At 51.5% G+C, this 23,136-nt stretch overlaps 10 protein-coding genes across 10 annotated transcripts; 9 read left to right on the top strand and 1 right to left on the bottom strand.

Annotated features, from left to right (window-relative positions):
- Positions 1-214: 214 nt before the first annotated feature.
- PHYSODRAFT_343120 (hypothetical protein) lies at positions 215-826 on the top strand (the record flags this gene model as incomplete). The annotated part of the gene is made up of 1 exon (XM_009541649.1): positions 215-826. The coding sequence occupies one exon, from the start codon at positions 215-217 to the stop codon at positions 824-826; it is 612 nt and encodes a 203-aa protein (XP_009539944.1).
- A 195-nt stretch (positions 827-1,021) lies between these two features.
- On the top strand, positions 1,022-1,336 carry PHYSODRAFT_455935 (hypothetical protein; the record flags this gene model as incomplete). Its single annotated transcript, XM_009541648.1, has 1 exon — positions 1,022-1,336. A coding segment is annotated over one exon (315 nt), but the record flags the coding sequence as incomplete, so codon positions are not given.
- Positions 1,337-2,233: 897 nt separating this feature from the next.
- PHYSODRAFT_409570 (hypothetical protein) lies at positions 2,234-2,494 on the top strand (the record flags this gene model as incomplete). The annotated part of the gene is made up of 1 exon (XM_009541647.1): positions 2,234-2,494. A coding segment is annotated over one exon (261 nt), but the record flags the coding sequence as incomplete, so codon positions are not given.
- A 1,482-nt stretch (positions 2,495-3,976) lies between these two features.
- Positions 3,977-4,708, top strand: PHYSODRAFT_535950 (hypothetical protein; the record flags this gene model as incomplete). Its single annotated transcript, XM_009541646.1, has 1 exon — positions 3,977-4,708. The coding sequence occupies one exon, from the start codon at positions 3,977-3,979 to the stop codon at positions 4,706-4,708; it is 732 nt and encodes a 243-aa protein (XP_009539941.1).
- Positions 4,709-5,004: 296 nt separating this feature from the next.
- Positions 5,005-5,568, top strand: PHYSODRAFT_405829 (hypothetical protein; the record flags this gene model as incomplete). Its single annotated transcript, XM_009541645.1, has 1 exon — positions 5,005-5,568. A coding segment is annotated over one exon (564 nt), but the record flags the coding sequence as incomplete, so codon positions are not given.
- Positions 5,569-11,869: 6,301 nt separating this feature from the next.
- On the top strand, positions 11,870-13,144 carry PHYSODRAFT_444601 (hypothetical protein; the record flags this gene model as incomplete). The annotated part of the gene is made up of 3 exons (XM_009541644.1): positions 11,870-12,268; positions 12,401-12,602; positions 12,975-13,144. Coding segments are annotated over 3 exons (771 nt in total), but the record flags the coding sequence as incomplete, so codon positions are not given.
- Positions 13,145-14,885: 1,741 nt separating this feature from the next.
- PHYSODRAFT_292784 (hypothetical protein) lies at positions 14,886-15,860 on the top strand (the record flags this gene model as incomplete). Its single annotated transcript, XM_009541643.1, has 1 exon — positions 14,886-15,860. The coding sequence occupies one exon, from the start codon at positions 14,886-14,888 to the stop codon at positions 15,858-15,860; it is 975 nt and encodes a 324-aa protein (XP_009539938.1).
- Positions 15,861-18,841: 2,981 nt separating this feature from the next.
- Positions 18,842-19,714, top strand: PHYSODRAFT_308183 (hypothetical protein; the record flags this gene model as incomplete). The annotated part of the gene is made up of 1 exon (XM_009541642.1): positions 18,842-19,714. One exon carries the CDS (start codon positions 18,842-18,844, stop codon positions 19,712-19,714), a length of 873 nt encoding a protein of 290 aa, XP_009539937.1.
- Positions 19,715-20,109: 395 nt separating this feature from the next.
- On the bottom strand, positions 20,110-20,663 carry PHYSODRAFT_308182 (hypothetical protein; the record flags this gene model as incomplete). Its single annotated transcript, XM_009541641.1, has 2 exons — positions 20,110-20,460; positions 20,661-20,663. The coding sequence occupies 2 exons, from the start codon at positions 20,661-20,663 to the stop codon at positions 20,110-20,112; spliced, it is 354 nt and encodes a 117-aa protein (XP_009539936.1).
- A 1,687-nt stretch (positions 20,664-22,350) lies between these two features.
- PHYSODRAFT_308181 (hypothetical protein) lies at positions 22,351-23,129 on the top strand (the record flags this gene model as incomplete). Its single annotated transcript, XM_009541640.1, has 2 exons — positions 22,351-22,373; positions 22,409-23,129. 2 exons carry the CDS (start codon positions 22,351-22,353, stop codon positions 23,127-23,129), a joined length of 744 nt encoding a protein of 247 aa, XP_009539935.1.
- Between the last annotated feature and the right edge of the window lie 7 nt (positions 23,130-23,136).

The raw sequence follows: 23,136 nt of genomic DNA, 5'->3' as shown, positions 1-23,136 counted from the left end.
TACCTTTCTGAGCCATGTTCAAGCCACCACCGGGGATACAAAAGCCGTTACTCCCGTGTCGGTCAGCTCTGAGGATCGGTACCTCATGCAGCAGATGTTCACAACCGTCTTTAAGATGCATGACAGTGGCGAGTTACCAGAGGAAAAAGATCACTTTCCGACGCTGTTGCAAGTCGAATTAGATGGGCTCCTACGGCTGTTTTGGGTCCAGGTCATGGAGGATGGAGCAATGTGCCAGCAGTGGAAGAACCGGCTTCGTGATCTCACGAAATCCATCTACGGCTCGCGTCGTTCTCTACTGGATACGATTGAACTAAGAGAGAGCGAGATGAAGGTCCGTACTACAACCACATCTAACCCATGGTCTGCGAACCCGTTAGCACGAGCAGCGGATAGCCAGGAAGATGATCCAATGGAAGAAGCGAACCCGATTGTGCGCTTTCGGAGTGACGTGTATTCATCCGAGGAGATAGAAGCAATGCGGGCGGCGTACACTGAACAGCATGATTTCCCGGTTGCATTACGCGCACCAACATCAGTGGAGATGATGATAACACAAGGTCTACTCGAAGGCAACATATTGGCGCAAGGACTACCTCAATTTCTAAAGAGGACGTGTGAGAATGACATGCTCAGAGCAATCCAGAACACGATATATGCACAAGTTGAAGGAGAACTGTCTTTCCAGCTACCTATGGAATTCCCCGTTTACCCCGATTTTCAAACGAGAGAGCGACTGGTGGGGGCTATTCTTCAAGGCGCCAAGCGAGGCGACATGGATCAAGCCAAACTCACCCAGATGCTAGGCGAAACCAAGCAAGTGTGATACAATTCTCAGCAGCACTCAGTGCACATGTTCTTCTAGACGCGAGAAACGAGCACAGGCTGGTCAGCCGTGTTTAAGAGTGTACCATTTCGCAACCGCCGTTTTCTGTTGTTGAATGCCAGACCGGCCGACGGCCAACCGGGTGATACTCCAAAGCAGCGCAGTGCGAGAATTTGGAGGCGTCAAATTAGTGTAGACGGAGTGCGCAATGAACAGCAGCATGGTCGCTACCGAGTAAAGCTTCTCAACGTATCGCGATTTATGGATGAGGCAGCATTAGACGCCTTTATTCGCTCGAGGTTCTCAGGCAGCTACATTACGTTCCAAGAACCGAAGTACAGACGCCAAATGTTCCAGACGGGGGCATGGGAGATTTACTTCAACTCCCCAGGGTGTCCATCGTTTTTGGACAAAGTGAAGTTCATCAACTGGATAGGAAAGAAGATTCTTGTGCACCATGTCGGAACGAACCCAGCACCACCGTGTTATAATTGTGGTGTATCCGGGCACACAGTTGCTCGGTGTCGTTCTCACTCAGATGCGTGGTCTCGTGGTAGTGGCTGTATTATAGTCACGACGAAAGAAATCTCTTCCTTTGACCGACATAAATCCACGGTTACAAGTTTTCAGGAACTGGAAAATATGTGGAAGGATAAAACGAAGTCTAACCAAAAGATCAGCGGAACTTCGGCTATCAGTCAGAATGTCAAGGAACAGAACGGAAACTCCGAGTCTTGCCTCCCGTTGCAGGAGCCAAGAGTGCATGAGGAGTGGAAAATGCCATCTAAATCGAGAACGTTCCGCCCAGGAAAGACAGCACGAGAAGCGGCGGCCGAGTTTTCTCAAGAGAACGCCCCGCGAGCGAAGAAGGATACTGAGCTACGGGAAGATGTTATTAACCTGGACGATTTGTCGGACTCTTCATCTGATTCGGAGGGAGGAGAACAGCAATTGCCAAAGTCATCAGGCAAGACGTTTCTCATGAGACCGGAGTCATTGTCGAAGCAAAATCGGCTCATCTGCGAAGCTGTTTACAAGCGGCAATATTTGCGCGAGCCAGAAAGAGCAAGCCTTTGTCGGGACATTGACCTTGCCAGCGTCGGCCAGCTACCAGGGGTTGAAGTATTGAAGCGATGTGGACAAAATTCTGTTTCGACGCCAGGCACTGGTAACTGTCAATTCTACGCGATTGCTATGGCGTTGCTGAATGTTGATTTTTCGGGTCCTGAGACCGTAAAGGCGGCCGAAAGGGTGGCAATCAAACTGAAAAAGGGAGTCCAAATGGCAGCGGAACACGGGTTTGATGTGGAGTTTCCCCACGATATCAGAAAAACAATTCTCAGCTCTCACATTCAGCGCGCTGGGGAGCTTACTGTTCAGGAATCGTCGCAGTATCTCCGCGAATATATTGAGGACGTATGCAGGAGCAGCTCGAAGAGCACTGCTTTCATCCCTCGATCTTTTTGGGGATCTGAGCTGACTCTCTTGTTAGTAACGAAGCTACTCCAGCGACCGATCTATCTGGTCGTAACACCAAGTGGTCTCGCTGATGCTAGTTATCAGATTTTCAAGCCCATCCGTAAAGTTACTTCTACTGATGAGCTGATGTCCGCAGGAGAATTTAACTATGGAGGTGAATCGGTTGTCCAATGGCTAACATCGCTGCAAGAAGATTGTGTTGAGGGGGAGAAGGCAGGTGCACTGCCGATTGTTATTCATTTTGGCTCTCAGCACTACACCCGACTACAATTTGGAGAAGCGCCCAGTGATGAATTGTTGGAGAATTTTTTTTGCTTTGGAAGCTGTAGTGGCCGAGGAGCCAACACCCGTTCGCAACTCGAGCATGCAAGATAATCAGAGCCGATCAAATGAGCCAAACCGACAACAGGCAACGGCAGCGTATGCACAAAATGAAGATTTACTTACAGCAATTCAGGATTCAGGTCTATCCGATAGAGAGCAGGCAGAGCTACAAGAAATACTCATGAATGGAGGACATCGTAAGCAGGAGCTACAAGCTTTTCCAGCTCAAGGCCCACATGGACTAGCCCCGGGTCTGCAAAAACTTCTGCTCAATCTCAATTGGGACGAAAGCTCGCAAGTCGATTTGATCACTAGGATGACCGGAGAACCCAAAACAACGTTAGTTCGTTGGCAGCAGAGACTGCTAGAAGATGGTGTCGACGGCACAACCACGCCAGACGATGATGACGTGGATATGGAAGCATCAAATACGTCGGAATGGACTCCAAGTATCGCCTCATCTGGATCGAGTCATGAAGCGAATTGTCCACTAGCTCTAACGTCCCAAAAGAGCCTCCGGATAGCCAACGGAGTAGATTCACTGGAGGTGGTAGGAGCACGGAGCGCATTAAAAGAGACGAGTGGAATGCGCTGGAAGAAAGATGGGAAAACTTCAGCTCAGTACCATTTCCCCGGCTCCCGGCTGACGCAGTGACCTGGTAAAACGCGGTGACTGCGCATCCGAATGTGTTGCTCGAGCGGCTACAGCAAGTTGACTCGCCTGAATATGTGCTGAGGACGCTCAAAGTTAATACGATTCTGGACTGGACCCGTCAATATCGAATTGATTGTCTTATCATTGGCATAGCTAAGCTTGGTGAAGTGATTGAACGACGACGAAATGAAGGTGTCGATGTGGATGCAGAAGCTGTCAATTCGATGATGTCGTGGCTTGATTTCTTCCGGAAGGAAAGAGCTACAATGGTTGATGACAGCTATCTTCACTCTCCGGATTTGTGGGGTATTCTGAACAAGCTCAAGCCCGACGCTGTTCAGCTCCTTCAACTTTGTAAAAAGCGGAAAACGGATTACCTCTCGCGGAAACTCATCGCTGCATTTGTGTATGCACCTGAACTAGGCAGAATGCAAGGGCGACCCGAATCGATAGAGTTCTCCACAAGAGAGGTTCTCAATCGATTTCTTCTTGCACTTCAGCGGTTCCCTAGTGTGCAGAGGGCATTTTACGCAAACGATTCGGATGGAGACTGGGCCGCGCTAGAATCTCTACTAGGATGCAGAATGAAACTATTGCAGCGACCGAATCGGAGGTCATGCAGGATTAGATGAACCAAGATGCTCAATACTACCGCAATGGAGGACTTGGACCTATATACAGAACTGCAGCAAATGGCAGATTTGTTTTATGGATCTGGGTTAGATAACAAGAAAAACAAACAGCATCGAGCAGAACTACATGTGATTACACAGAATTTACAAGGCTTTAAAAAGGAGCGTCGATCTGGGTGGCTGCGTGGTTGGAAACAACGTACAAGTCTACGACCAGCCGACGTAATTTATGTACAAGATACTCACCTGAAGACAAGTGAGGAAATTGATGAGGTAGCAGAAATGTGGAACAGGGTGTGGGGTATTAAGGAGCCGAAACAACCCCTCAGTTACTGGTCGAAGATGGAAGGATCGTCAGGATGCATTGGTATTCTTTTGCAGCCGAATATCGCAGCTCAAGTCAGCCCGTGGAGACCAAGTGAGTGGACGGGACGACGAATTGGACTGCGCTTTCGAGAATGGACGCTAGTAAACATCTACGCGCCAACAGACAGGAAGGCTCAACGCAGTTTTTATAGCGATCTGCAGAGTTGGATTTCAAAAGTCAAGCTGCTTCTACTGGGGGGAGATTTTAATGCCGTTCTGCAGCCTTCTCTTGATCGAATAATTAATGGATTACCAAGTGCGAAGTCCTGTGAAAGTGTTGAGCTTGACCGACTGGTAGATCAGCTCGACCTCCTCGATGCGGTACAGCTTACAACGCATGCCAACGAAGATAGCGTTCCCGACCCCTTGACGCATTTAGTTTTTGGAGAAAGCAGTCTGCAAGCAGGCTGGATCACTTCTATCTGAGCAATGATCTTGCGGGACTAGCGCAATGGATTGAAGCACGGCCACCGAGCAATAAATCCGATCATCAGGAAGTACGGCTCTGGCTCACGCTACGTAAATCCAGTGCAGGGAGGAAAAATAAATCGCACTACCCTATTCGAAGCGCTTCACCAGAATGGGTTCATAAACAAATCCGGAAAAGACTACACAAGTTGAAAGCGACATTTTTCCAACAAAGCTACCCAGCAAGAGCATGGGATACGTTTGCTAGGCAGATCTCTATAATGCTCAGAGACGTGGCGCGAATGGATAAGTAAAGAACTACGTCTCACTACAACAATTTGAGGAAGTGCCTGAATTGTGAAGCCAAATCACGAGAGGACTTACAGCGAATCGCCAACAATTCCCGTGTACGACAAGGCCAACGAGCGTTTGGCAGAACTCTACAACCGACGGTAGCCAATCTTAAAAACTTCTACAAACGGCACGCGGATTGGCAACGTGATCAAACGATCTCTGATATTTCTCCAGCGCCTGGTCACTACTACCCCGAATCAATGCCAGTAGCAGAAAAAATGGCAAGTGAATGGAATGATATAATGGGGGGCTCACACGCGACTCTCAATCCATCAGAAATGCAGAAAGCTCTCCGAGAATTTCATATGATCCCGGATTCCCAACGCTTACGCCCGGAGGAGAAGCAACAACTTGTGAATCCCATCGTAGAGAAAGAAGTTGCTGATGCGATCGACAAACTCCCTCGTGATAAATCTGGAGGAACTACGGGTCTCTCGCATGATTTTTACAAGGACTTCAAGGATGAGATGGCGGAATGTCTTACGATGGTCTATCAGGCGATTCAGAAGGGTGCAGCGGTACCGAGCTCGTTCCTTGACGCCGTAGTTGTTCCACTCCGGAAGAAGGGAGACTCAAGAAATGCAATGGACTGTCGTCCAATCTCTCTGCTCCACACAGCTTATAAAATCCTAGGCAGAATTTATGCAGAACGGATTCATCTATTTCTCCCACGGATAATCAGTTTGGCTCAACAAGGGTTTGTGCGGGGCAGGTTCATGACTAAAAGCGTAACAGTCGTCCAAGCACTGTTGCTAACCCAGCTGGAGGACGCAAGCATTGCATGGGCTGACTCGGCCGCCATCCTTGGGCTCGACGAGTGCAAAGCCTACGACACATTGGATCGCAGCTTCCTGCTTACGGCTTTGATGGAATTTGGTTTTCCGCAAGAGTTTCTTGATGTGCTTCACAGTTTGCACACAGGAACCACGGCACGTTAATTGGTGAATGGGGTAGAGTCATCGAAGTGGGAGGTTAATTCAGGAATTCGTCAAGGATGCCCGCTCGCACCTCTTCTCTTTATTTTGGCGATTGATTTTCTTGGTCGAGCGATTGCTTCTCACCCTGAAATTAATGTTCTGAAAATTCCGGGTTCTGGAGGTAGACGACAGGTTTTTAATGGATTCGTAGATGATTGTACAGTTTTTCTATCAGCTACTCGTCAAATCGTTCCGCTGAACCACCTTCTACAACAGTTTGGAGAAATGTCGGGATTGAAGGTCCAGCCGAAGAAAAGTGTCTGCCCTGTATGAGCTGGTTGCGATCTTTCGGATACGACGCCACCAAGAACAACTTCTTGCTCATTGTTGCTAATAAACTCATAACTGCATGCAGGAGTGTGATCCAAGATAAGAAACCATCGTTTTCTGTCCGTCATATCATCCAAGGCTCTTCATGCAGGTTTGGTTACCCGCTTCAGAGTGCTGCAAACATACAGGAGAGGCATGAGCACAACTACACCCTTGTACATTTCCTTGATGCCAACCCAACGACCCAGGAGATGGAGATCATTGATTTTCAACAAATACTACAGTTAAAGTACTATATTGCCTGAACCTTAGTACTACGTACTATCTCTGGATTTTATCCAGAGTCCATAGGTGGATGCCACTGAGGTACCATTATTCTTGCATCAAATACCTGACCAATATGATATTTATTGCTGCTCACATATGCAGTCGAGATTCCTGTTATATTAAATAACCTGCTCCCTAATCAATTTATGCTGCTATGTTGACCCATCGGGTTGAGATTAAGAAAAATTACCTATTACATTTGATACTCCCTAATCAATTATATATACCTGCGACATCTAATTTATCTACCGCGCAAGCAACATCCATCCGATTTTTTTCGCTCGGTCAACATGCTGACGGGATCCCGCCTTGAAGTGTTCCAGTGGTGATGATTTCGGCAGCGCTTTACACTATAACAACGACGATGTCGATCCCACCGTGTGCTGTACACGTAATAATAAGAGTTCATTCCTACAATTACGTCGCAACGTCTGCTTTGATGAGCGAGTTCATTGACCCCCAGAGTTGTTGTGGTTAATGGAAGCCGTAATCGAGTTTTCCTATCAAGCTGCCGTAGCGGCTGGCGCCATATCCTTTTTTGGCGAGAACCCGTAGGGTATCAACACTCGTTCATGGCTGAAGAGATCGGGGGGAGGCTAAAGGAGCTGCGAATGCATGCATATCCAGGAACACAAGTTGAAATACGCCCACTTCCCAAAAAGCTATCACGAACTAGCCAGGAATGCCATACTTTCGCTCTATATCTAATTTTTCCTCGTGAAATTGATGCGGCGACAGTACATGTACATCAGGCAGCCGGAAAAAAATTGGGGGCGCCAAAAATGGCCAACTAGAGAATTGGGCTGGATGTGCACCTGAAAACGGTATGCAAGTCCGTTGAAGCAAACCAAAATCGCTCGGCTACAAACCTACCAATTAAGACATTAGTTCTCTAGACAAACTGTACCAACCTACAGGATTATCCGAAAAACGTGGGGGCCAAGACGCAAGCAGCCTAAAGGTTAGCCGCGCCACTCGGAGTAGGACAGCCCCTGCAGCTTGTCACCATAAAGGCCGCAGCGATCATGGCGTAGATTCTAGCGCGATCTCCTGTGCTTCAATCGTAAGAAGTGACCGTGTATTCCTAACAAATTCATTCTCCGTGTAATCCTAAGGAAAGTTGTATGAAAACGCAGAGAAAATGATGAGTGATCCAGACCACAGGCCGTTCCTTAGAACTAGAGTAGCGATACAACCGAGTCTCAGTTCAGCTTTGTCGGTCCCCCCGTGCTCACGGTAAAAACTCCGCTGGTGTGGCACCGAACCAGCTGGACTTACCTCGCTGCAGAACAACCGAACGGGCCGACACTCAGACAAAATGCCCTCATCTGCCCGTCGTCGTGCTAGCTATACTTGTCTCTCGTAAGCTAGTTGCCGTGCCGATGCTTTCATACACCCATAGAGCTGCATGTATACTGTATAAGATACTATTATCACCTAGCGATCTCTTCGTATCAGCGCAACATACATGGTCCGCGCAATTAGATAGCACCACTACAAACTAGAAAAGCGGGGTTCTAGGTGCCTCCTTTTTCTGGGATAGCAGTAACCCCGGAGGGAGTGCTGTGGCCAGCCCAACACAGATTACTTTGGCGGCACCTCGGTAACTGAAGCCGGTAATACTGAAGCCGAAAAACTGGCTCGGTAACTGAAGTTAACTGAATATCGCCTATGCTCTCCATCAATCTCAAGTCCGAGACAAGCTCGAGAGTGATGGAGAGCATTTCGAAAATTCCGTATTCGTCGCATTTGGACACGAGTGCTGCGAGGAATCGTTGCCGAGATCAGCGCTGCTCGCCGGTCTTCGGCACCACGTCGCTGATGAGCGATGTTCTTAGCTTACGCTTGTTGCCGTAGCTCACCGATATGTGCCCCAGCAGCTGCGAGCCGACCCCGGAAATAGTGCCGACGCCGACATCGTCAACTCAAGGAACGTCAGCTAATCGTGTAGCCGTTAGGCCGACGGTCGGCCTCTCAAACGACAGCATATATGAAAACTATTTGCCGATCTGGTGTGGCAGCGTGTGGCAGCTCGTCCATCTACAGTACAAGAGCAAGTAATTTAAACTAACTATATTACCTTGAAAACACAGACATGCTCTCTAACGTCCTGAGCTCAAGGCGCGAAGCGAAAGAATCGGATGACATCGTCCGGTTCCTGATTGATCCATAACGGTGCGTGTTTGAAATACTATCTGCTCATAGCTGCTTCATCTAGCTAGAGCATGTATCCTGGGAGACCAGCTTGCTGGCTTACAAGTACCAGCCTCACAACCCTTAGTTCGTCACGAAATGTATTCCCAGTTACAGGTAACGTTCAGGAGACATCGAAATCGCAATTAGCGAGAGTGCAAAGAGCAAAATAATTGTTTGCAAGGTTTTAAAAGTAAACAGGACTGCATCATTTCTCACTGAACTATCATGTATTACCGGCCAGATGCTGCGGCTTCGAAGCAGGCGCAGTAGATGGCCGTAGTTATCGTCCACTAACCGCGCTTCTTGACTGGAATATTGTGTTATATCAAACCTTGTGCTGGCAAAACCGCTATCCACAGGCATCTTCTGCGCCTGCTTTGCAGCCGCAGTATCTGCCTGCATTCGACTATTAGAACCGTCCATAGAGTTGTGGCTTAACCCCCAACGCGCAGTTGCACAAGTAGTCGCCAACCACTGTACCGGACACTAAAGTATATAGCGGGTTCTATACTAACGCCTACTAGAAGCACACGCGTTCACTTTACTTACTTCGAACGAAGTATAGTTTTCGATTCTGTCACATCGGCATACTGCATCTGAGAGTATTTCTTCTAAACTATCTGTCTGAGAACAACTAATGCAGAACTTGCACTTTCAGGATAAAACAAATACTAGTAGAAAAATGGTCTCCCAGACAATGCTCAGCAACCTTATGAAAACATAGACCTTGTCTACAACGCGCTGAATTCTCGCTGGCGCTACCGGTCAGTGCCTAAATTGCACGAGCTCGGCCAGGACGTTAACGCTTCGTTTTTTTTTTACAGCACGCTGCCTCCCTATCACTATCGAAATAAATATATAACGAGAATTGAACGCACCCACAGCTACGTAAATTGTTGTTTTTCGTAATTTCCCCAGAATTGTCGCGTGGCATTACCTCACACAAAATCCTTTAGCTATCCCAGCCTACGCATAGCTCTCGTAGTAAAAATTTTCCTTGGCCGGCTGGGCTGTCCAAACTGAAGCTCTACTCCTGAACCTGGCATCTGTCCAAGTAAGCGTAGCGAGCGTTTAAGGTCGGAGGACCGCGCGGGGTGCGTAGCATAGTGGTAGCTTAAATCAGTATAACTCATGGCTACAAATCTACTACTAAGTACTTGCATAGCTTTTTACAAGAGCTACCAAGCTGGAGTAATTCCTCCTTATATGCCCAAGAGCAACGTAAAATCCAGAGCTGTTCCGGGCAGAGCACGGCTTTGTTATGTACAATCTACATTTAGAAAATGTACGCAATACTACAGTAGCAATACTAATAGTATTATAGTAGTAATCTTTATCTCGTCCATCTGGTGCTAAATAAAGCATAGCTTCAAGCAATGTATACGCTAGACTATCTACTGCTCGCTGATGCCTGACTTGGCAAGTTGTTACAGTAGCTTCGACCGCCCAGTACACATGGGAGCAAGCTCATGATTCATCAGTGATGAAGTAGCCGCTCAATGTTTCCGCTGTGATCGCAGCACGACAACCTCGAAGAGGTCGTTGCCCCCCCCCCCCCCCTACCACCACCTCCTCCTCATTGTACGTGGGCATCGCTCCTCCGGGTCTAGCTTGGTGGTTTCGCCGTGTATTGCTGCATAGTAGCGCAGGGCCTTCGGGCACGACTTACCCTTGGCGATGGTGTCGTCCGTCGAACTGTGGTCAGGTGGCGACGGCGCTGGAGGTGGCGTGGGGACTTACTAAAGCTGCGTGGCAAAAGTACTACCAGTAGTACGTGTTAGGCCCCACATGTTGGTACACTCAGTCGATTGCTGTACATTGTGAACGCCTCGCATCTTACTTGGGCTACGATATCATAGCCTAAGCTGTCCGAGTGCACTGCAAGCATTCGGCTTGTAAGCTTGCTCTAATGTCGCTGTCATTGATAGCCTCCCATGTCGCTCGCTTCACCTTCAAGGAACATCTGGATCACCCTGTTGAAGAAGAAGAAGTTGATTAACTGCTTAATGAACGTCTCGTTTTGCTAGCTACCACAATATAAATGGACTAAGTTGTTGCGCTACACTGCCTACGGTAATTAGTCTGACCTAGACTATTTTTGATCGAATGGTTCATTGCTCTTAGACAATAAATAGTCTGACCTAGACTATATTTTTGCTAAGACTAGACTAATTTTGAAGTTGAAGTGGTCCGACTAATTATGAATTCTACATTTTGACCAGTACAATAAATAGTCTGACCAAGACTATTTTCGAACATAGACTATTTCCGCACACAGACTAATTACCGTAGGCAGTGTAGTTATTGGCAAATCCGTCTTGATGGCGGGGAGATCACCCTGTTGTAGTACAGTAATTTGCCTCAATAGCGCAGTCGTGACATCCAATAACCTGCTGAAACGGGTAGCTGTCTATACCCCAAATCCACCCAATGGGAGTCCCGCTAGCCTCTCCTATGCAATTATCTTAAATAATGTATACATGTAGCCATTGCGCTATTGAGGCAAATTACTGTAGCACTACCAATCACCTCCTTACCTCTAAGTGAGTCTTGCGCCCATGATGCCCTCGGGGCGGAAACCATCACCAGCAAGCGCTAGTAACTTCTAATCTCGAAGCCAACTTACAGTGTTTTCGATGCGCCGGCGAATGTTTGCCCACAACACACTGCTCATTAGCTGGCATTTAGCCTCTAGCACCCCCAGATACACATGCAGTTTCAATCAATAACACACGTCCAAACGTTGCTTTCGAGGTGCAGGAAGGCATGATCTCTCAACATCACAACTGCTAGAGCTACCGAATCGTGCACCAAAACCTGAATTCTACCACGTAAGCTCTAGACTTTTTGTCACGCGAAAGTCGGGCTGTCCTTCGGGACCGACGGAGCCAGCGGCAGAAAATAAATACGGCTCTGGCTTTTATTTCGAACGGCGGAATGTAATTCGTCACTACACTCGACCATAGTGAAACCAAGCGTAGCCAACTTCAACATCTTCAACTTGGCCGTTCCTGCCCTCAGACACATATCCGAATTTCCCTCCTTGGGCACAAGAAGCAGCGAAGTGATGGCGTCCGAGTCCGCGCTGCCGTCCCCTCCGCCGTTCCTGGCCGCGACGCTCGTGCTGCGGTCCCGGGCCATCTTCGCGTCGCTCGTGCAGGACTCGGTCACGGCCTTCCTGGACTCGGCGGTGGAGATGGAGCTCTGGCAGGCGTGCAAGATGAACTCGGCGGCGCTGCTGGAGCACATCTGGCAGGGCTCTGCGCCCGAGACGGAGCCGTCCCCGGCCTCGCTGGGCCCCGGCAACGGCGGCCGCTGGTCCCGCAGGAAGTTCCTGCGCACGGACAGACACTACAGACGCTTCCAGTTCCGTCGGGCCATCGTGGAGGCCGTGAAGCAGGACAAGGCCATGGAACTGGCGCAGTGGCTCTATGCGCACTTCCACGGCTGCATTGTGCCTTTTGGGGCGGTGCAGGAGGCTGCAGCAGCGGGGAAGCTGGAGCTGCTCGAGTTCTTCAAGCAGCACGAGCTTCCTGCCAAGATGGAGGGCGGTAGAGCGGGGCGAGATGAAGTTGAGGCTCAAGAGGGCAACGTCGTCCGCTGGGGACGCCACGACATGGCCAGAGCGGCCGAGAGGAAGGACAACATGCACGTGGTGCAGTGGCTACACGACAACACGCCGCGGGTCCCGCGCTGCATCCGCGCGGCGCTGTTCAACGCAGTGCGCAACGGAGACGTCAAGATGCTCCGATGGTTCTGTGCCGAGTACAGGACCCGCGTGGCAGCGCGTGAGTTTGACACGCTTGGCGATGGGGAAGACGACTTGGACGACATGATGCGGAGGGAGGAGGAGGAGATCGAACGGCTTGCGATGGGGCTGTTCATCCCGATACGCATGAACGCTGAAGGGGCCACTACGGGGACTGGTGCAGCTATCCCTGCTGTGGTTACAATGGTTGGAGCGTTCAGCTTGGCCATGCGCGTTGGTCAGCAGGCAAGGGGCAATCCTCCTGCTGCAGCTGTAGCTGCAGTCGTGCCAGCCCAGCAAGGCGCGCAGCCTGCAGGTGCTGGGGGACTCTTTCCGCCTAACCTGGAGCAGCTCTTGCAAGAAGCTGTCGCCGCTCGTGTTGCAGCAGGAATGAGGGGACGGGAGCCTGAAGCGCCAATGGAGAACATCATGGAGCTCATGCAAGAAGACCGCGAGGGGCTCATGGTCGGCGAGAACGCCAGGGAGTTGCTGTGTGGCAGCCCGCAAGACTTCATGCGAGAAGCCGTGCTGGGAGGCCACTTGAGTATGATGAGGTGGCTGCTGAAGAACGGCTACGCGCGCAACGCCTTCCTTGCGGTGTGGGTAGCGATGAACGCCTGTCGACTGGACATGGTCATGTGGCTGATCAGGAACAAACTGCTGGAAGCTGGTCGAGCGCTTGAAGCGGCGGCGAGGCTTGGATGTCTGGATATGGCCAAGCGTCTTTATACTCGATACTGGAAACACATTCGCGAGCAGCGATACTACCCGCTCACTGAATCCCCCGTGCGCGGCATGCTGCGGATGCAGAGAGACCCGCCAATGTGGATTTCGGAGAAGACGATGGCGGGGGCGGTCGCGTTGGGGGATCTGGATCTGGTGGAGTGGCTGGTGGAGTCGTTCGGCGCTGAGATCGATCTCTTCGGTGCCGCTGTACCTCCAGGCTGGAACCCGTTCCATCGCCCGCATTTGATCGATACAGCAGCGCGGCACCTTCCTGTGGTCAAGTATTTGCACCAGATATCGGTCAGGATGACGGCCCGAGGAAACTATACTGACGCTAGCGGCCGGGCTATACTGGGGACGGGGCCAACGGGCTCTACGAATGCCATGGACTCCGCGGCGGCTTACAATTGTTTGGATGTGGTGCAGTGGCTCCACGCGCACAGACCGGAGGGGTGCACGGCTCGGGCCATGGACTCTGCCGCTGCACAGGGACACCTCGAGGTGATGCAATGGCTACATGAGAACCGGCGAGAGGGGTGCACGGTGCTGGCGATGGATGATGCGGCCAGTGGCGGGCATCTCGAAGTCGTGAAGTGGTTGCACACAAACCGGTCGGAAGGGTGTACGACCAGAGCCATGGACAACGCAGCAGCTCAAGGCCATCTAGAAGTCGTCAAGTGGCTTCACATGAACCGTGCCGAGGGCTGCACAACGGCCGCTATGGACGCAGCAGCAGCTCTAGGGCATCTGGACATTATCAAGTGGCTGCATAATCACCAAGTGGGAGGATGTACGACCCATGCGATGGATAACGCGGCCGCTTCGGGCAACCTAGCGGTGGTCAAGTGGTTCCACGACAATCGATCGGAGGGGTGCACTATCCGCGCGATGGAGGAAGCAGTGGCTGCGGGTCACCTGCACGTGGTTCAGTGGTTGCACGAGCATCGGATCGAAGGATGCACCAAGGTCGCGGTGGACTTGGCAGCGAGATTCTGGGACTTCGACCTCGTGCTGTTCCTGCACTCACAGCGCCGGGAAGGCTGCACGACCGAGGCCTTCCGCGCCACCCGAAAGCGCGACGTCTTCATGGACATGTACGAGCCGGATGCAGACTTCCCTTCTGACAACATCTTCGACTGGCTAAGCGAGCACTACCCCAGCGTCAAACCACGCCAACTGTAGCTGCATAAGGTACGGCATTGGGGCAAATATCTCCCGAGTCTAGTGCTATATTTTGAACGTCCTCCGTTCGGATAATCTCGCGTCCAACTTTACTTTAGCAGTGAGTGCATTGATCACAGTCATGAGTTGATTGCCCTTGGCCACTTGGTTGCAACTTGCAAGAGCTCAGGGGCCATATAGTGACGAATCGCTTGGCCAGGTGAAGAGTACAGCTCACAATTGCACAAATTGTATGGTTTCCGCTTGGGTCACCTTCCCAATGATACAGCATACGGGATGTACGGCAGGTGCCCAGTCTCACTGAGACTCAGTGAAACCGAGTCTATCACACAGCCGCCTCGCCAAAGCCTTTTTGGTATTCATTCGGCCTTTTGCGCCCCAAAACTCACAGGGTGAACTTTGCTGAAGCAAGCAAATGCGTCTTCACGGTATCATCGCACTGCTGGCTGCTGCCGTCCTCCTCTCAGCTGCCGATGCTGCAGCCGCAAAGACGTCCCCTCCAGCTATCGCCCACTCGTTTATTGCTGCCAAGAACGATGCTCCGACCACGAGAATGCTGCGGAATGAAAACCGGGCGGAAGGTGACGACGAAGAAGAGCGCGCAATTGGAGACGCAATCGGAGGCGCAATCACGGGACTGGCGTCCAAGGTCCAGCTGAAATTCGACCTGCGCAATCTGCTGAACGAGGGGAAGTCCGCGGACGACGCGCTTGCCCTTCTCAAGTTCGACGACAAAGTTGACGATCTCCTGTCCAACCGACGGAAGCTGAAGAAACTGACCAAGTACGTTGCCCGCTACAAGAATAAGTTCCCTGAAAGTGACGTGACGGTGGTGGGGACCCTCACCAACAAGTATGGCGACCATGCTCTGGCGGGCATGCTCGAAGCAGCTATGAGCTCTACCAATCCGAAGACGAAGGCGCTGGCGGAGAAGCTGCAGGCCGAGCAATTCCGTCTTTGGCACAATAGCGCCTCTTACGGCGGTGTTTTCGGGAAACTGGAGCTTGACATGGCGTACAACCCGCTCAAGGGCAACGTTTACAAAGCTTGGCGTAGCTACTTTAATGTTTACAACAATCACGCCGAAGCCAAGGCCAAGACCACAGAATTCAAGGTACTGAAGAAGGTCTTTGGCAGACGTGACTTTGCCGGGATGATTCAAAAGGCGAAACACGACGAGGAGTCGGGTCTTATTGCGATGGAATTCGAGCGTGAGCTCTTCAACTCGTGGATTTCGAGGAAAATCGCCCCCGATGAAGTTGTGCCGAAAATTTTCAGGATGAAATCCGAAGAAAAGCTTACAAAGCTCGACAATGCCGTAACGAACGAGTACACAAGGTGGTGGGCGACAGCAGCGCGTGGGGCAGCTAAAAACCTAGCAAAACAATGACGGACTTGCGACCTTTACCGCCACAGCGATAGTGGAGGCCACCCGCGAAGCGCCGTTCGTTGTAGTAGGCATCCACAGCATTTAGGAGCCCTAAATTAGAACAGTGTTGTAAGGTTAAGAATGTATCCATCTGTTACGACTTCAGAAGATGGGTGCATTCTTAATGGTTAGCAAATTTCTAATTAAATTACGAAATCTAGGATTTCTATTTTAGAACTGTAGATTCAATTACCGGTAAGATGAAGCCATAGTTTAGTTTGGACTTGAATTCTAATTAAGTGTTTAGAAGCAGTTAGAAGTGGACAAACACCCTCAACGAGCAACCTGAGCCAATCTGTACAACTCCATAGAAATCCGGGTTTGGAGGTGGCTCAAGTTGTTTCGCTCACCCTCTACCAGCAACCTGAGCCACTGAGATAGGTTATTTTATCGCGCGGGGCGTCGAAAAAGGAAGATGCGCTCCCATCCCGTGGGCCTCGGACTCCTTCGTGGCGCTCGCGCTGTCGTGGGCCAGCGCCGTGTGCAGCATCGAGTCGCTCACGCCGGAGCTGCTGGCGTCGTCCTGTCCCGGCAGCGGCCAGTACTCGAAAGAGGAGGCCGAGCTCTTCTGGTCCTGGGTGCACCAAGGCTACAACGCGAAGGCGCTGCACTCCAGCGAAAGCAAAGGCGCCCACACACTGCGACAGCTATGGGAAGGCATGCGGCCGAGTGTGGCGCACTTCCACTCCATATTGACGGAGTTATGGCCCAATGGACCCGTCACGACCTTGGACTCGCTGCCGTCCCGGGACTACCAGAAGCTGCTGGAGAGAGCGGTGGACGCCTTCCAGGAGAGGACGGGGCAGCGCTTCGACCTCTTGGACGTGTGGAACCTGCTAACGCACCACGGAGACTGGGAGCGGGTGCTGAAGCCGTTGGTGCTTCGAGAGGAAGTCGAGAATGGTGCTGCTCCTGCTCCTGCTGCGACTGCGGGGGGTTGCAAACAAGCAGCAGCATTGACGACACTGCAGAAGCATTGTCGTGGCCACGGAGACGCACCTGTGGACGATGAGGGGAAGGTGGTTCCACGTACTCGTGAGACTGAAGAAGTGGATGGTGCGAGTGCAGCAAGACGTTCGAGCGCTGTTCTGGGCTCGAGCAAGAAGCAGCGAGTATCAGGTGCCAAACGCCGGAAGAAGGCGCCCCATAGGGTACATCAATACGTGGATTCGGCAGAGGAAGTGGAGGTGAATGAAGGGGACTCGCAAGCTCGTTACCAAGTGATTGGTAATCTGGAGACAGAGGAGCTGGGCTGCGGAGCCCAAGAGCGCCATGCTGGAGGCTGCGTTGACGAGGTGAGGGCAGCTGCAGTAGTGACGCCGACGCATTCCAGCAGCACACAACGAGGCATCGGGAAGAAACCGGTGAAACGAAGTAGAGTGATTCAAACAGCGAGAGCTGTTAGAGGGCAGGATGCTCAGGGTGGCTCTGGAAACGAGACGCCAACCGCAGATCAGCAGCCCTCGGGAGTTGTTCAAAGTGGAGAGAACGCAAAGAATTAGCGACTGAAAGTCCAAATCAAGACGAGGAAACTGAGCAACGTGTGGAAGCCGTTCATCTGGCGCTGGCGTGGGCCGACGTCTCCTGCAGTTGTGCAGACATGTCGCCGAGGTTGGAGGAGTCGAACAAGTGGTTCTGGTTCTTGGTGTCGAGTGTCTACTTCGATCTGGTGGCCAAGCCTGACTGCCGCGGCGACATCGATGGCGTACTCAAGGACGAGTGGCTGAGAATCAAAGAGTGCATCGCTGCATTTCACTTACTCTATGAGGCAGAGCTAGCGAAGAAGGCTGACGTCCGCCGAGCCGATCGCGAAGTGGTAATTCTACGCGCACAAGAGGCGTTTTGGACTCAGCACGAGCACTGGTTCCAGCACCGTGCAGCCTAGGAGGTTTTGGAGCGTCACACTGACTGGGAAAGCGTTCTAAGGCCATTGATTCTCGGGTCAAGCGCTCCTGGAGTTTCATCGGGGACTTCTTCTCTGGGACAGACGGATCAATGCGACGAAACTACATGTGAGAGTTCTGAAGAGCCGAATACCGTTTCCCCCGTGAGTGACGAGTGTGGCACCGCCTCAGCTGAAGCAGCGTCAGCAACGTGTCGACAAGCTCTCGACCCCAGCTCCCCGCCTTCGATTAAGTCGCTGATCGCGATAGCTGCAAGCGGCTTTGTCGGCGCAATGGCTGGAATGGATCACGAATCATTCAGACCTGCAGGTGATGACACAGAGTGAAGCTGGCTTGAGCCCAGAAGCGGTTGAGTACTTGCACGTGCGGAGACAGCAGATTCTCCAAAAGACACGCGGGAGTAAGTAAGTAAATTAATTAATTCGTGACCATTCCTGTATTGTAACTTTTCGGCTCCTGACGCGATAGCTGCGATTTCCTTGCGCTGGTCAGTTCCAGCTGCCGCCAGGATCACTGGTGGTGTGAGAGCTTCCTCTCGAGCGAGCTCCAAGCATTTTGCGTCGCTGCTAGTGGCCTCTGTTGCCATTATCTCAATTTGATCCTGACAGTGAATATCATCCCCACGAGAAAAAAAACTTGAACTCGATCTGCACAATTGCCTTGGTTGCCCCATGCAAACACACTTCTCGTGATCAACTCGTCAATGCAGAAGACTCGGATCACAACCCATACCAGCTCGAGCGATACGATACGGTGGGCTTTTCCAGTTGTTTCTTGGTTGCCACTTCGGATCTGGCGCTCCGTGTACACATCGACCTTTTCAAAAGTCTAGTTTCGAGTGTAAAGCAGCTCGTGGGTGCAATGTCCCACTGACGGTCAGAAGACGAATGCGGCATTTGCAGAAGCTGCATGGTGCAGGTGCACTGCAAAACTCACCCCTTGCCAACGATTAAACCAAGAAATCTCTTGAAAGAAAAGGACGAGCCGAGAAGTTGGCACTAGTTGGCAAATTCCGACAAAACCAAGCAAGCCGACGCTATGTGTGGGAAGAAGCGCAAGACCCGAAGCTCTACTCACAGTGTCAGCACGACCGCGAGGACGTCTTCCGAAGCGGACTTCACTCCTGCTGAACAGGAATGCTTGAGTCGCGCATGGATCAAGGTCGTCGAAGAGTCTACAGGCTATGATGATGTTCAGCTGACCCGAGAGATTGCCAAAGATTTAAATGATGAAATCGGTCGCTCGTTCTGGGAATGGGTTCGAGATGAATACTCCGGTGCCGGAACAGAGGAGCGGGCACGATCCGTCTATGAACTCCACGCGCAGTGGCTCTCAATTCTGCCGAGTCTGGTTGAGTTTCTCACGCTGTTTTGCGACCAGTGGGTGGGCTCCTGTTTGAGCAGTCAAGAAGCAGAAGCATCTCAGGAAGAAGCCTTTTCGTCTGCGCGCAACGCGTTCCAAGAGGAACATGGGCGCCCATTTTCGCACGAAGTTACGGTAAGACTTCTCGTGAACCACGCAAAATGGGGCACGCTCGTCAAGCCATTGCTGGTACCAGACGAAGATCTCTCCGAAGAAGTGGGTGCTGCTACGCCGAACAAGCTGAGTGCTTTGTCGCGTGAAGAACCAAAAGATGAAGAAGCTGGAGCCGCCGCGAATGACCCGCCACCTCGACGGGTGAGGCAGCGTCGAAGTGACACAGAGGCTGATTCGACTGACGCCAGTCTATCTCGACTGAATGAAGCCGCCGAAGAGAAGAGACTGGAAGTGATGGAGCGCCAACTCGAGGTGGAAATCATGACCTACAACGAGGACGGACTTTCAGCCGAGGCGGTCGAGTATCTTCGTTTGCAACGCTCCCGGATTTTGCGTAAAGTCCGACTGCAAGCCGGACAACAGGGACACTCGTAGCTGGTGCCGGGAACGACAGCACTCGGGCTACGAAAGTCTCGTGAGGTATACGAAGTAGTAGGTCAGTATGTATCCACGTATTCCAGCGCGTATTTTCGAAGCGTCTAGCCTCATCCCTTCATCCGCATTCTTCGTCGATCAGTATTCACTGCTACTGTAATGCATGTATCACATTCTACAAAAGCCGTCGCAAGCTATCGATAACGCTTCTATTGAAGTACACGATCACCTTATAGTGCTGAAAGTACGAAGGACACCTCATTAGACTTGAGCTTTGCGAAGTGGCACTCCACTAGTTTTCGTCTCGATAGATCTCTAGTCGCCGTATACTCTGATAAATGCTTCAAAGTTGACGCGTCGACAGAGCGGTGCTCGGTTGACCAGTACTCGTTGTCCTACTTCTTGGCTTCGTTTGCAAGCCACTTTATATACGCGTCCACAACCATGTTGTCGTCGCTAGTAATCCGGTCCACCTTGTAAAGTTTCGTGAGAACGTCCTCGGGGCGCACACGTTTCTCTGACCAGTCCTTAAACTGCGCCCGCTGCAAAACGTTGGCTCTACTCCGCGCTTCTCTGCTACCGTTTGCCCTCAGAAGCGTTGTTGCCAACCCGCGATCCCCGTAGGCCTCTCTGAATACCGAGAGCTCGTCAATTTTACTTGCTTGACGCAGCAGCAGCCGCTTATTGAACACGTCCAGGTAGCTCCGCCAGGCCTCGATAGTATAGCCAGCCAGAGGGTGCTTCGCCTGTTCATTTAGCCGCAGCTTCGAGTGCGCGCGCAACGGCTTCGTCTCCGTAGCGCGCCGTGAGCGACCCAACCATAGTCACGCCACTGTCTGGGAACTTCTTGTTGTACACGGCAATGTACTTCTGTAAGTTTTAAACGTCGGGTTCTCCAGGATGTTGCCCACTCCGGTGTTGAGCTTCCTTTCAGTAAAGTACTGACCATGCTGTTTAGGAAATGGAAGTACAAGGACGAGTTGAAACCGGAGAATGTGGCCACTATTTTTCACGTGGACAACTGTAGGATACCACAACAACAACTTGAAGATTATCGTACATTACGCGGACTACTTCAAAGACAGCTAGACCGATGCTTTCATACGACTTGGTTGGTCGAGAGGACTGACACTCTAATAAACGGCGTTGATCCATTTGTTTCTCTTGTTGTAAGACCTTGTTGCTCAAGCTGCAGGTCCTGTGGACTGTTCTGGGTGTGCCTGGAGCACTCGCCGCCAAGCTCGTATTTGGGCCGGGTCGTAGCTATACACTTCAGCCGTCTGGCACAAGACACAAACGTTTAGCCAGGACTCCCTCAATCTCCCAATCAGTAAAGCGACCACGTCGGCGTACCTTGACAGCCCTCTTCCGGAGGCCACGTCGCGATCACACTCCGACGCAATTAGATGCCCAGCCGCTCACGACAAGTCGCGGGCGGTAGAGCTGGAGCGTTCTCCGCTGCTATCGCAAACTTTCTCCGGAGCGCCACATTCAATCCTTGCCGACGCCGCCCGATGATGCAGCCCGGTCTCCTGCAATCCGCCCCATTTGCTCCGCTGCGCTCCTTGCGCTCCTTGCGCCCCTCGCGCTCCGTTTCGAAACTATTCTTATCGGCCAGCCATATACGCTATACGCTGGTCGGATGCAAAACGGCAATTAGGGCTAGCTAGGTGAAGGTGTACAGACCGAAACCAGGTGTTCCCAGTCTGGAGCAGCAACAACTCTCAGCGAGGACTGCCGCGTCCAACGAATCGTTATCGAGGTGTACAGACAATTCACTCGGGGAACAAAATCACTCACGGCCGGTAATACCGCGGGCGATATCTCCCGTGACTCACGGGAGATATCGCCCGCGGTTATTGTGGTTTTCAACAATTTTGCCGCCCGATTTGACGTGTTATCTCGGAGTCCGATTTATATAAAATGGAGCTTCTACATGATCGGTTAGTAGCATAAGGCTCAGAGGGAAGGCATTTCAAGTTGGCCATACCTCCCCACCTCTCATGACGCATTAGAACTGCAATACGTTGGGGACAATAGTGCACTGTATATAGCCACTTCATAGCACTATGGCCAGCTAAATTACCTGTGTGATCATCTACGGCCGCTGCAACTTCGTGCCCCGCCGATCTGAGAGGCCCCAGACATGCTTTCGCGGCGGTCCCTTTTGCCGGCGAAAAGCGGCATTTCTGGCCCCTACTTCGCAACTCGACGCAAATCGGGTCAGATATAGTTTGCTTCCCTCAACCCTTCCTACTAAATGTGAGCCCTCCAGCAAATCGGGCCCGATATATCGGATCTTGGACCACCCGATTTGCCAAAACGGATGAAAGCCACAATGCATGTACTATATCACTAGATAAGCTGTCACTATTGTACTTTGCGCGCTCTTACGTTATATAAACTTCTTGATTGGAACTGCCAGGAACCTTGGCACGTGATTTTTTTTCGTTTTTGTTTTCAAACTCGCGGCTGGCATTCAACCACTTCATGGCGAAATCGCCGGACCTGAGCTCAACGCTAAACACGTCACCCACGTTACTTCGTCCCACTAAAAAGAAATCACCTTCTTCCCTTTCGCCTCCTGCTGCCATTCACTTCAAAACTTACGGCACGGAGGCAACACGTCAAAGACGATGAAGACGGAGGTTGAGGATTGGTGCGCGGAACTCAAACTCCACACGAGGCTTTCAGCTGCGAGTTGTCCCCATACTCGAACCAAGTGGACCCCAATTCCTCGACTCTTACTACGACCTCCACGACTGCTGCAGCACACTTCAATCCCGAGGAGCGGTTGGCTCTCACCAGTGCATGGATCGCCGCGGCTTTGACTCATGAGGCACAAGACTCGCAAGAATTCTGGACCAAGATTCAATCCGACTACGCCGACAACTTGCCATTGACTGGACGGCTTAAGACGGCTGAGGGGCTTCGGGTGCAGTGGGAGGAGATGCACCCACACTTGGTCGAGTTCCTAACGCTGTTCATGGAGAAGTGGAGCAAGTGCCAAATCAACCTCCGGTACGCGTTGTCGCGTCGGAAAGAGGCTTTCAAGTGTGCGAAGGCTGCGGTCCGTGCCAAGAACAAGAGGTTCGGGGACTGGGATTCGGCCTGGGAGCTCGTGAACCACGAGAAGTGGCAGAACGTTTTGAGCCCTCGGATCATACAGCACGCGGTTTCAGTCGAGAAAGTGAGTGCTCGACAGTCGCGAGCAAAATCGAGACGTGAGGACGCAGAAGGAGCTGAAGATCGGCGGGTGAAGCCACGACGGGACGTTGACGGTTCTCAACAACGAGCAAAACCATCCATGGCAGACGAAGTCGAACTCAAGAAAGTGGTGGCGCAGGGAATCCAACTGGAGCTGGACATCATGACGAGAAGCGAGGACGGACTTTCAGCCGAAGCGGTTGAGTAGCTCCACT

The sequence above is a fragment of the Phytophthora sojae genome (assembly GCF_000149755.1).
Source record: "Phytophthora sojae unplaced genomic scaffold PHYSOscaffold_27, whole genome shotgun sequence".
NCBI classification, from domain to species: domain Eukaryota; phylum Oomycota; class Peronosporomycetes; order Peronosporales; family Peronosporaceae; genus Phytophthora; species Phytophthora sojae.
Note: the sequence above shows the minus strand (reverse complement) of the source record. Positions and strands in the feature narration are given on the sequence as shown.